The sequence below is a fragment of the Sapajus apella genome, unplaced genomic scaffold (genome assembly GCF_009761245.1).
Source record: "Sapajus apella isolate SASKATOON/1434 unplaced genomic scaffold, GSC_monkey_1.0 scaffold21, whole genome shotgun sequence".
NCBI classification, from domain to species: domain Eukaryota; kingdom Metazoa; phylum Chordata; class Mammalia; order Primates; family Cebidae; genus Sapajus; species Sapajus apella.
This window is the reverse complement of record NW_022436961.1, coordinates 15,346,008-15,359,130: the sequence shown is the minus strand read 5'-3', so window position 1 is coordinate 15,359,130 and position 13,123 is coordinate 15,346,008. Positions and strand designations below refer to the sequence as shown.

The 13,123-nt window shown below is 50.8% G+C and overlaps 1 protein-coding gene across 2 annotated transcripts in view; it reads right to left on the bottom strand.

Annotated features, from left to right (window-relative positions):
* The window catches only part of PRAG1 (PEAK1 related, kinase-activating pseudokinase 1), a 60,716-nt gene extending 48,255 nt beyond the window's left edge, over nucleotides 1-12,461 (bottom strand). The window contains exons 1-3 of one of the 2 annotated variants that reach the window (XM_032288322.1): nucleotides 12,284-12,461; nucleotides 7,166-7,582; nucleotides 2,523-4,333 (exon numbers count right to left, since the gene is read on the bottom strand). In XM_032288322.1, coding sequence (XP_032144213.1) covers nucleotides 2,523-4,333; nucleotides 7,166-7,495 — 2,141 coding nt within the window. In that variant the 5' untranslated portion in view covers nucleotides 7,496-7,582; nucleotides 12,284-12,461. The other variant, XM_032288323.1, reaches the window with a different exon arrangement.
* Between the last annotated feature and the right edge of the window lie 662 nt (nucleotides 12,462-13,123).

The window sequence follows — 13,123 nt, the reverse complement described above, 5'->3', positions numbered from 1 at the left end:
TTGCTCTGTTGCTCAGGCCAGAGTGCAGTGGCACAATCACAGCTCACTGCAAACTCCGCCTCTTGAGCTCAAGTCATCCTCCCACCTCAGCCCCTAGAGAAGCTGGGATGACAAGCGTGTGGCACCATATCTGGGTAATTTTCATATCTTTTTTGGTAGCGATGGGGTTTCACCAAGTTGCCTAGGTCGGTCTCGAACTCCTGGGCTCAAGTAGTCCGCCTGCCTTGGCCTTCCAAAGTGCTATGATTACAGGCAAGTCACTATGCCCGGCCATTCTTTTTAATTCTTTTTTCTCCTCTGATTTGTTTGTTTTTTTAAAAGCTAAAATCTAGAACCTCCAAGATTCCCACAGAGCTTGAGTTGTATGTAATCTAAGGGTTTTATCATAACAAACTGGGCTGAAAAAACTCTGATCTCAACCCAGATGCTAATTAAAACCCTACCTGAGTCATGTTGCTATGGTTACTGGGATTTCGCCAAGCCCTGAGATTCTTAAAGGAGTAAGTTTTAGTTACTTCTCCAAGGCTCAGGTGGCATTCCTGGGATTGAGCCATGCTAGCTCCTATAGGGTGTGGGTGTCATTGCATAATCAACAGCCAGCTGGCTTTTGCCTGCATCATAACTAACCTCTGCATGGATTCCGTTGTTCGTCTCATTAGGGGCTTTCAGCAGCAGAGTGTTATCAAGGTGCTATTATCATCTTACTTTAGAGAAGAGAATCCAGACTCTCATTTTAGAGACAGACTCTTCTGGAGAAGAGACTGGAGACTCAGTTACAGTGAGTGGCTTATACAAGGTCACTCAGTTTGTAAATGAGAGAGAGGGAATAGGAACTTGGTTTTCTAGGGCCAATACCTGTGCTTTCCATTAATTTACCCAGGACTGAGGCAGCCAGATACAATTCGGGTGTTTTACTCTCATGCCCTGCTCGATTTCTATGCTCCTTGATGTCCTATAAGTTCAGGAGAAGCATAGACTTAGGAGTCTTCCAGGTACGGCAGGAACCTTGGGCTGGTTACTCTAGCTCTCTCCCTCTCTGCTTTGTCATCTGTAAATTGGGGCTGGCAATTCCTACCTCCTAGGGCTGTTCTGAGGATGAAATGAGTTGTTATGTCTAACTCTTTTAAATCCATGCCTGGCCCATAGTGAGTGCCATATAAACGGAAGCTCATCTTAGCTGCTGCTGAATCCTTCATTCATTCTGGGAGTTCATGCGGCTGCCAAAGAGTCTGCAATCACCTGAGGATCTGGAAGATGACTGTTCTGCGTGGTGGGCGGCCAATGCATTACCAGAACAAAGTAGTGGTCATGAGAAAAAGCCCACGTTAGATCCCATCAGTGCCTGAGACGCCTTGATGTTCAAAGTCAAGTGCCCTGACTGCTTCTCTCTGTGGTCAATTTCCTTGTTTCTGACATGAACCCAGAGGCACATCAGCTGAAACAGAACCACTGGAAATGACATGACTCGAGAAAGTCTATTCAGAAAAGCTGTCATTTCTTTGAAAAACAGTAGGTTTTTCCTTTTCCTAATAGGAATCAGTTTTGCCCTAATTGAGAGAAATTTTTTTTCCAGCATTTAAATCCCATGCACAGCTCAATAGCTTTTAAAAAAAAGAGCATTTATTTTTCTTGAGCCTTTGAAAAGTACTTTAAACTGGTAGGAGATAGCAGGGAAGCAGTAGAGAAAACAGTTTCAGCACGCTAACACGAAAATATATATATTTTTTTCTTTAGAAACCCACATCTGAGGGTTCCTAACCATGTACAGTATAAAGCTTCCTCTTTTCTGCTTTTGGCCCCAAGGCCTAATCACCATTGTGGTAACAGTTTATTTGAGCACACATTTATTTGGCATTAACTCTTTGCCTCCCCAAATCTTTAAAAAAAATTTTTTTTAACTCTAACTTTAAATATTTTATTATAATTAAAAAGCAGGTTGGGCACAGTGGCTCACGCCTGTAATCCCAGCACTTTGGGAGGCCGAGGCGGGCGGATCATGAGGTTAGGGGTTCAAGGCCAGTCTGGTCAATATGGTGAAACCCCGTCTCTACTAAAAATACAAAAATTAGCCAGGCGTGGGCATGCACATCTGTAGTTCCAGCTACTCAGGAGGCTGAGACAGAAGAATCGCTTCAACACAGGAGGCGGAGGTTGCAGTGAGCTGATATCACGCCACTGCACTCCAGCCTGGGTGACAGAGCTAAGACTCTGTCTCAAAAAAAAAAATAATAATAATAATACAAGCACCAAAAAATGGCAACAGCTTGGTCCTGCTTCCCTGAAAGATTGATTTCAAATCCCTAATCCTAAGCAGGGCCCCACATGTAGGTTTGCTAGGTACAAAAAGGGCCACAACTCCTGCTCTCTGACGGCTGCACTGGGACCTTGGGACATTTACATAAAGGCATAAGGGCCTTTGGGCAGACTCTGGGGCCTGGGCCTGAAAGCTTTCATGAGGGCAAAGGTTTCTGGAGGAGCCCTTTGCCTTGTTTACAGAGTTCCAGGCAGATAATAGTACTCACCTCGACTTTGGAGGCGGAGGAGGAGGTGAGAATGTCTCAATCCCACTTCTGTCCTTGGGGAACTCAAAGGCAAAAGAGGCTGATTTGCTCATCCCGGTCCCAACTTTGCTGTTCTGCCCAGAGGAACCATTTGTGGGGCAGAGACGGTGCCAGGTCGTGGTGTTTGAACGGTCCGTGGGGCCATTTTTGGTCTCTCTTCCCCAGCTGTGACTCAGCAACTCCTGCTCCACCTCCTCCTCTTCCTCTATCCTGCACTGACGACTCCAGGTGCCTGCCTGGAACCTGGGCCGCCTCTGGTCCAAGGCTGAGGAGGCCGCAGGATGGGGACACCTGGATGGGTCACTGATAGTGACACTGTTGGTCCTGCAGGGAGGAGCAGGTTCAGCAGGGCCTCGGGATGGAGGCTGGGGCCCAATGCCACTGCCGCTAGAGCTCCCGTCACTGAGGTCAGCCAGCGGGGAAGCAGATGGGGACACCGGGGACCCTCCAGGGCTACTCTTGGACAACTTGGGGGGAATGGCGGGCCTCCCCTTGGGCTTGCTCTCGCTGGCACTGTGAGCATGGCTTTCCCTGGAGTTCAGCCCCTGCCCAGCTGAAGTCTCCTCTTCACCCACCTCGGAGTCCTGGCTCACAGGCCCTCGTGGCCACTGCACCCCCACTGCAGAGTCAGGGCTGCTCAGGTAGATGGTCCGATGGTCCTCTTCTGGGTGGGTCGCCATGACTGTAATGGTGGCTGCCACCTGGGGAGCTGGGTCTGGGTTGTCCTGGCCCCAACCAGATGCTGTTTTCTGGGCCCAGGCATTACCCATCCATACCTGGCCCTGGCCTTGGCCCTGGGCAGCTGCTGCATGTTCTGTCTTGGCCTGTGGCTTGGAAGGAACCAGAGTTGGCTTCTTCCTCTTGGTGCTCTCGGCATAGATGGGTTCAGGCTGTGTAGCCTCCCTGGGGTGGGCTGGTGGCGGGGACTCCCCCATCGGCCCAAGGCATCTGCTAGAGACCACCCCCGGGCAGCCAGGGTCCTGCTGCTTCCCCGGGGCAGGTTCCTTTATGAGGGAGCAGTACTCACTCTCAAGGTGGGGGATGAAGGGGCTACTGGCCCCACTGCCGCTGCCACAAGAGAGGCCGTCAGAAGATGTGGCAGCCTCCGAGGTGAGGGACGGTTTCTTGGGGCCCAGGCGGGATGAGTGGGCAGTGGTGCCCTGGCTACAGCACTCCCTGGGGAAGCTCGGGCCCTGCTTCTCCTGCTCTGAGGACCCTGCACACTTCTCCCGCTCCCAGCACGTGGGTGAGCAGTCTCTGTCACTGTGCCTGCCCCGGGAGCCTGCAGCCTGAGAGGCAGCCTTGGCAACAGGACTCCCAGGGCAGCAGTCCAGAATGGAGCAGTACTCTCCGCCTTCGCTGTCCCCGGAGGGTGAGCACCTTTGATCACTGTCATCTTCAGAGGGCAGGGATTCCCGCAGGGGCGCGGGGCTCTGGTGGCAGCTAGATGTGGTCCCAGAAAAGGCAGCCAATTTCTGGCGGAAGCTTTCCTGGGCAGAGGGCCGGTCTTGGTAGGAAAATGAAGGTTTTTCTTTGTGTCCAGCCTTCTCGTCCGGGAAGCTCACTGGGTGGAAGGCAATGTTCTTTTCGCCATGGGGCTCAAGGTTGTGCAGGCCGACCATGGTGTAAGCTGGGGGACAGCGAGCATTGCCATCGGGGGAGGCAGAGGGACCGGCAGGCTTTTGTACACTTCGGAAGCTGCCCAGGTAGACAACGTGGGCATCTTCCTGCTTTGGGAGGGGGAGCTTGCCGGGGGCTCGTCTCCAGATGACCTACACAAGCCCAACACAAAAAGACTTATATTAGATTTTGTCATAGAATAAAAAGAGAAAGGAAAAATGAGAGGGAAGGGCAATGACATTGTAGATGGTCTTCTGTAGTGCAGTGCAGGAGTGCCAGGGCCGGGGACTCAGTGCACGCCCACCTTCTGATCTCCCCCACGGCCCTCTGATCATGGCTGGGGCCCCCGCTGAACCACTTGTCTTCCCAGACACTGAGCTGCGCTTCCCGCCCATGGACTGTAATGCTTTCGGCTTAAGTCTGTGAAGTAGGAAAAGAAAAATATAACTCTGAAAAAGATCACTTTGCCTTCTTCCTCCCCTGCAACCAACCGCTGGGAGACAGAAGTTGTTCTACAGGATTGGAAAATGGAGTTTGGGGTTTTGTTTAATTTTTGCTTTGAGTCTGTGGGTTTTTTGATAACCCAATCACAGTGCATTTCTGAAGAAATCGAAGTCTTAAGTGTTTTTAAAACACACTGAACACACTGGAGCCAGGCGCCATGGCTTACACCTGTAATCCCAGCACTATGGGAGGCTGAGGAGGGCAGGCTGCTCAAGCCCAGGAGATCAAGATGAGCCTGGAAAACATGGCAAAACTCCATCTTTACAAAAAATACAAGAACTTGCTGGGCATGGTGGTGTGCACTTGTAGTCCCAGCTACTTGGGAGGCTGAGATGGAAGGATGGCTGGAGCCCAGGAGGCAGAGGTTGCAGTGACCCAAATCATGTCACCACATTGCAGCCTGGGTGACAGAGCCAGACCCTGTCTCAAGAAAAAAAAAAAAGGAAAACACATTGGATGGGTGGTATGGGCAGGACAGGAGGGTCAGGGGTGGTTTCTGAACCTTGCTTCTTTCTGGGTTTTGCTTCCCACTATGCCAGAGATCCTCTTTCTCCCACTTACAGCAGTGACCTCAGCCTGAGCCTGTGTGAATGGTTGGATTGGTTGGGCTATGAGATAGAGGTGTGGACTGGTCATCACCATCCCTGAAGTCACCATTCCCTCCTCCTTCCAGGCTGAAGTCTTCCCTTACCCCCACCTTTAGAAGCAGCCTCAAAGCAGGGCCTGCCTCTGGCTTCTTTCCCAGGTGGTTCTGAACTTAAAGAGTCCCTGGCTCAGGTTGTTACAGGTTGAAAGGATTGAGAATGGTCCGTAGAATGGGTGTAACCAGCTTAGGAAAAAAATAGAGCAGCCTGGAAGGGGACATCAAGTTTATTGCAACCAAAAAAAAATGCCTCTACTCAGTGAAGCCTCCCCTCATTTAGAACTGATCTTAGTTTTTGTATATGCTCACACAGCCTTCCTGACCTACTTGCCACATTGGTTGGGAAAAACTAGAATGGGCAAAGAGGTCAAACAGGTAGCAAACAGTTCCTAGAATACGTCTTAGGCACACAGCTTCCTAAATGTGTCTAAAGACAGCAGACACCAGCAGCCCCAGGCTATGTGCCCTCTGAATAATTACATTTTTGTAAAGGTTACCTATGGAATGAGCAGAATGGTCTAGCCTCTAGGGATGTAACTGTTTTTAGTGATTCTAGAAAAAAATCTGGTAAAATCCAAGCTTCAAAATTGGAAACAGGAGCACTGGCTGGGTATTAGATATTAGTAAGGAATTACTGTAAAGTGTGGGACCAGGGATGGTGGCTAACACCTATAATCCCAGCACTATGGGAGGCTGAGGCAGACGAATCACTTGAGCCTATGAGTTCAAGACCAGGAATTTAAGACCAGCCTGGGCAACATAGCCAGACCCCATCTCCACCAAAAAAACAAAACAAAACAAAACACCCAAATTAACCATGCCTGGTGGCATGCACCTCTAGTTCCAGCTTCCTGGGAGGCTGAGGCAGCAGGATCACTTGAGCCTGGGAGGTGAAGGTTGCGGTAAGCAGAGATCGCAACACTGAACTCCAGGCTGAGCAACAGTGAGACCATCTCAAAAAAAATAATAATAATAAAATTAAAATTAAAAATTAAAAAAATGGGACAGGTGCGGTAGCTCATGCCTGTAATCTCAGCACTTTGGGAGACTGAGGTGGGTGGATCACTTGAGGTCAGAAGTTAGAGACCGGCCTAACCAACATGGTGAAACATCTTCTCTACTAAAAATACAAAATTTAGCTGGGTATGGTGGTGTGCGCCTGTATTCCCAGCTGTTTGGGAGGCTGAGACAAGAGAATCGCCTGAATCCTGGAGGCGGAGGTTGCTGTGAGCTCAAATCGAACCACTGCACTCCACCCTGGGCAACAGAAAAAACAAAAACAAAAACAAAAACAAAAACTTTTAAGTGTGATAATGGTATTATGGTTATGTTTTTTTTTAACAAACACTTTATCTTTGAAAGGTATGTATTGAAATGATGTGATATCTGGGGTTTGCTTTAAAATCAGGGATGAGGGGTCAGTGTGGGGGAGGTGAAATAAGTGGTTATAAGTTGATGGTTGCTGAAGTTCATACTGAAGGGTATTGGGTACATGGGATTCATTTTGCAATTACTGCTACTTGTGTATATATTTAAAATGATCAATTAAGAAAATTTAGAATTTTTTTTTAAAAAGCTTCATTTGCATCTGCCCTACACAGTCTCCAAATCACAGGAGGAAATTCTGGGGGACTGGATTAATGGGTCTTAGCCTAAAGGAACAGAGAAAGGAGAGCAGCTACAGCGAATCCCAGGCAAGAGCCATCTCAGGGCAAGCTGAGAGGAAGCCATCCCGCAGGGTTCTTGCTGGAACAGCCTTCCTGGCTGCCAGCCAGTCACCAAGTGTTCCAACAGGAGCAGCCCCTGTAAAAATACCACGGGCGTTAGTCAGCCTCACCTGTGAGACTTCAGCACTAAGGCTGGCCTCTGTCCACACATCAGAGGCCTCGGAGCTCATCATGGTGGGTTTCACGGCAATTGTGGGCTTGGAGTAGGGTGAGCTGTTCACACCTTCATCTTCCAGGCGGCCGTTCTCAGGCCTGGGAGGCTGGCGCGGTGGAGGGGGCAGGCTGCCCGCTCTGGGCTGGGGAGGGCCGGCCACCAGCTGGTGGTCGCTCCGCAGGCAGAAGCAGTTCTTGCAGGACCCGGGTTTCCAGATGTGCTCCACAAAGTCACTGCACGCGGACATTTTCGGGCTCTCGGGGTTCAGGCGGAGGGTCTGGTGCATGTTGGGCTGGCAGGGTGCTGGTTCATCTTGCACCTGGCTCTCTGGTGCGGTCTTGTGGGATTCAGAGGTGGGTCACAGAACCGCTTCCTAGAAAGGCAGGACACTTTCCTGATTAGAGATTTGCCATGCCAGGCCGGGCGCAGTGGCTCACGCCTGTAATCCCAGCACTTTGGGAGGCCAAGGCGGGTGGATCACGAGGTCAGGAGTTCGAGACCAGCCTGGCCAAGATGTTGAAACCCCGTCTCTACTAAAAATACAAAAATTAGCTGGGTGCGGTGGCATGTGCCTGTAATCCCAGCTACTCAGGAGGCTGAGGCAAGAGAATCACTTGAACCTGGGAGGTGGAGGTTGCAATGAGCAGAGATCGTGCCATTGCACTCCAGCCTGGGTGACAGAGTGAGACTCTGTCTCAAAAAAAAAAAAAAAGAGAGAGAGAGATTTGCCATGCCAGACATTGGGTGCATTATCAATTAGAGTCTCATTGTTTGATCAGGGAAGAGAAAGAGGAAGGTAAGGATCAGGATCCCATTTATTTTGGGGCTCTCATCCATTTGTCACAAGACTCTTAGACATTCTCTGGTGGTGTGGCCTTATCAGAAGTTTTAAAAACTAAACACAGCCTTGTCCCATGAAAAGAGTGCGTAAAAGACATTTCAGTCCCCTAATATCCTGGGTGCTTGGAGTTTGGGGAAGTTCTGTGAAGAAATCACATACAGTTTCAGATGAGAAGCTTGTTCCTCATCCATGTATTCCCTGCCACTGGGGGCCTAGAGTCTGGGATGTTGACTCAGAGAAACAAGAACTTTCGAGTAGTACAGCAAATTAAAACAACGGCTTTTGGAAAATAACCAGCAATTTTTGACCAAGAACTGTGTGAGAGGGGAGGCAGGTCTGGGCCCTGAAATGAGCTTTGTAATCCACACTTCTGACCAGGTAGAAGTAGAAATGGTAGGGAAAGGGGAGAAGTGGGGTGTCAGCCTGTCCTCCAGACCTTACAGAGAGGTCTGGCATCTTGAGAAATATCCCTTGCTTAATACACGTTATTGCTTAATACTCGACCCTGTGATGCTGAGGTCCACAATGCTGGGTGCTACAGGCCAAAGGGGCAAACAGTAGCAAGACAAAGTCATGGTCAAAGGTGGCTGGATAAATGATAAGAGAGAGAAGAGATTAATGAAGAGTTATTTCCCAGTGATGGCTCTGGAGAGGGCAGTTGGTTTGTTCAAAGAGTTCATTGCTTCTGAGAGTAAAACTGCAAGTGACAGTTTGCACCATGGTCCCTTGAAAATTTGCCATTGAGAAGGAGCCTTTATAAGTGGGGAAACTACGGCAAAAACAAGAACTTGTACCAGTCCATAGACACAGAGAGTCTACCCGGTCTGGAAACAGAAGCCAACTTTGCAGGCAGTTTTTCACTGCAGTGGTGATCTGCACATTGCTCCTGGCTCTTCTTAGCCTATTTAAAATAAACTGACTTCCCATAAGGAGAATGTTCAAGAGAAAAATCTTCCTTAAAAATATAAGGTGAATGGGTTCTCATTAACAGGGAACATTTTGCCTTAGGGTTTTCTCTCCACTTTCTTCCCATGAGGATCTGCTTGAAGTTTGATAATCTCTAATAAACTGTCAACAGGACTAATCAGGCGGAATGAGCTGGGTACCCCAAAGATCATTCCAGAGTGTTTGCGGGAAGTGCTCTCTTTCCTATCTCCATACTCACAGACAGGGGTGTTCATTCAAGAAGTGTCGAAGCTCCATGTGCCTCTTTTCCCTCCAAAGTTAAAAATGGGCTGGGAGTGATGGTGCATACCTATAATCCCACCACTTTGGGAGGCCCAGGTAAAAGGATCGCTTGAGCCAGGAGTTTGAGACCAGCCTGAGCAACATAGTGACATTCTGTCTCTACAAAAACAATAATTATAAAAAAATTATCCAGGCATGGGGGTATGTGCCTGTGATCCCAGCTACTTGGGATGCTAAGGTAGGAAGCTTGCCTGAGCCCAGGAGGTCAAGGCTGCAGTGAGCCATGATCACACCACTGCACTCCAGCCTGAGTAACAAGAGTGAGACCCTATCTAAGAAAAAAAAGTTAAGAATAAAGCCCATTGCATCTTTAAGCTAAATAAATCCTCTGAAATAAAAGAGGAGTATATTTTAGCAATCATTGCTAGGGTCTCACAGGTTCTTTTTTTAAGAAGACTGTTAGCTAGGTTCTTCTCCTCCTCCAAATACGCACAAGTAACAGGTTTCTTCTTTGCCAAGTTCTCCAGAAGAGGTCACTGGGCTTCAACAAGAGGAGGAAACATAGTCAGGTTTTGTCTTTCTCTTAGAATCTCAGGTCACAGAGAGCTGTAGGCTTCCTGCTAAGTTTTGGGAAAGGGAAAAAGCAGAGAAAGTATTCCGGCCTTCAGGAACAGGCAGTGGGTCCCTTCCTGGGAAGCGGATGGGTGAAGACTGCCTACACCTTCCAGGCCACAGAAAGGACACTGTGAAGCCCACCTCCACTGCAGGCAGAGGTTCCCATGACTGCTCAGTGGGAAGGAGGAAGACAGCTTGGAAACCAGCTCTGTGTGGGCTCTGCAAGTTCCCACAGCTCCTCCTGACGCTGGGCTATCTGAGGAGGTGGGTGCCCAACCACTTCCTCAGGGGCCACCACAGATTCACAAAGCAGCAGTTTTACTTGGCAACATCTCCATGCTTCCTCAACAGGCAAGTGAGAACACTTGACACTGGGGAAGGGGTGACCTTGGTACCAGAGACCCTACTTTCTAATATCCCCAACCTTTGCACAGTCCTGGGAATGTGGAAGGATCTGGATTGCTAGCGTGGGGGAAGTTTCCTTGAGAATGTCTCACTAGTTTACGAGCACTCTTTGCTTCCATCCTCAGCTCTGAAATTCTTGGATGTTTAGACATGCAACTTTCATCACACTTTCATCACAGGACTGCCGGGGATGCAAAGATTTTTAAAGGGACGTCATTGAATAAAAAGAGAACAAATGAAGCCCTGGGCTTCCCGCTGTCATTGACTCACTGCATCCTGTTAAAACTGGTTTCTCAGTCTCAGCAAACAGAATTTACCACCTCGTGCAGCTAAAAAAAAAAAAAAAAAAGAAAAAACTCTCCTGTGCCTGGAATTATCTCCTATTTGTTTTAAGTAAAAGATGGTGAGAAACACAAGTGGCACCCACAAAGCTTGCCTCGCCCTGCCTGGTGCAGCAGTGCCAGCTTTCCACAGCAAGGGGAAGGCACTTCCCAGCCCACATTCCTCACCTCTGAGGGGAGGCGGCCCCCAGAATTATGCAAATCCCCCCATTTCAGTAGGAGGCTGCAGTGTCAGATTAGAAAAAAGAACTCAGCATTCTTTCTGATCCAAGTCTTGATAAAATGTCTTTGCCTCTGCAAACTTCTGCACCAGATTTGTGGCTACAGTTTGCAAGACTGAAGCTGTCAGATACACTCCCACCCCATTTCAAAAAAGAATCTGAAGTATCAAGGTGGCCAGATCTGTAAGATGAAATATTTTGGCTCCAAATATCCCCGCAGGGTTGCATGAGAAATTACTTATGCCTTATCCTGAAGTGACAGAATTCCAGGAAACATTCACCTAAATCTTTTTCTACACGTCGCAATTAAATTAATGCAACACCAGGAAAAGGAAATATGTATGGAAAGTGTCTGGACTTCAACACACTCCACTGGCCAGAGTTGACCAGGCAGAAAGCAGAAAGTGACAACTTTAACACCCGCTAGCCCCCTGCCTCCCCATTCACACAGAGGGCAAATTACGATATTCACCCAACTTTTCCTTCTTTTCTCTTCAATGCTGTGTAATGTCATCTCAGCGGGAGGAATGTGGTTTTGCACCTACTGCAGTCGAAACCAACCAGACCACAGGAGAGCAAAATAACTGCAGAATTCCCTAGGGCTTCCTGTCAAATTTCCTTCTCAGAATGGGAAGGGGAGAGGGTATTGTTCAGAACAGTTCAAGCCAGTGATCAGGAAAGCCTTCGGAACCTGACTCCAGGCTGAATGCATTGCAAAGCTCCTCGCCCCTAGACCATTAGGCTTTGCTATCGGCTCTGCAAAACCATGTGCAGTCTGAGCTTACCTGAGAGAAATGCACACACCGTGAGCTGGCGCTCCCCGCTGAGAATGCCCGGCCGCCTCCATGCTCAGCAAAGGATTCTATGTTCTAAGTGTGTGTGTGTCCCCAGATACCAGCAAAGGTTAAGAACGTGCTCACAGCACGCGTTTCAGAGCGCTCAGCCGGGGCCCCAGAAAAGGGCATCATCTCGTTCCCTCTGGAGCCCCGCTGCTGCACACGCGGGAGCTACCCTGGACTCCCAAACCATACCCCCGGGTCCTGGTCCCAGCAGCCAAGCGGCCTCCCCTCTGTGCGCCTTGACAATACTCTAGCGGTGGAAAGCAGTCCTCAAAGCGCTTCAGTCTCCGGCCGCAAACAGAGCAGCAAGACCAGAAAAACCATCCTAACAGTCGGTTCCCCCTCCTGGAACTCTAAGGAAAGTTTCCCCGTTTTAAAGAGCGCGATTCTCGAATGAATCAAAAACACCCTCCGGCTCCCCCGTCCTCCCGGCCTCGCGCCTCCCTCCATCTCAGGTGCCACCCTGGGCGCACGCGGCCCGGGCACTGCCCCCTCCCCGAAAGGCCGCCTGTCACCCTGGGGGTCGCCCGCCCGGCCATCGCAGCGCCCCTCCAGAGCTCCCCTCTGAGACCACGCTCGCCAGACAAAAAGAGGCCGAATCTGGAGAGCGCGTCGCGGGCTCACCTCGGGGCTGCGCTCCCCCGGCCCCTCCGTAGGTCTCCGGGCCGCCCGCCGCCCGGCCGGAGCATTGTTCGCGGAAGGTCTGCGCGCGGTGCGTGCCCGGCCGCGGGCGGGTGGCGTCTGCCTGGGCCCGGCGGCCGGGTGGCAGCTGCGAGCGCGGCTCCGCCCCCTCCGCCTCCGGTGACGCCGCCCGCCCCGGCTCCCGCGGCACCTCCGCAGTCCCCGCCGCGCCCGGCCCCGCCTGGCTCGCGCCCCGCCGCCTGGCTCTCGCCTGCCGCTACCGCCTGCAGGTCTCCTGCCCCCCGGGCCCCGACTCCTCCAAAGTCTCTACGTCCCGAGCCTCCCTCCCTGCCCCACCGTCCCGCCCCCGACCGGCAGGCTCCGCCCCCAGCTCCAGACTTGGTGCGGGCTGACCCCCGAACCCAGCACCCGTTTGCACCCCCTCCTCAGCGGGGACTCCTCACAGCGCTGCAGGGGCGAGCTCTGGTATTGCTTTTGCCACCATGCATGCATAGGTGTCCGGCATCACTTCATCCAGCAGGCCCTGCGGGACCCTGGGAAGAGAGGGAAAAGGAGGGGGGAACGAGGAAGTGAGGGGTCGAAAGTGGAATACCAGGTCAGGGTCCGAGGCGGGCTCTGAAAGCCACGTGAGCACAGCGAGCCTCAGCTCCCCTTACCCCTAGGAAGAGGGTGGCGCCGGAGGGAGCAGGGCTGGGAGAACCGATGGCGGTTTCCAGGTACCGCTCAGTCCCTGGACTGCGGTCCTCTGGCAAATGGCTTAATCTTTAAACTTTAGCTGTCTAAATGCAGACTGCAAACGTTGGACTGGAGAGAGCTGGCCTT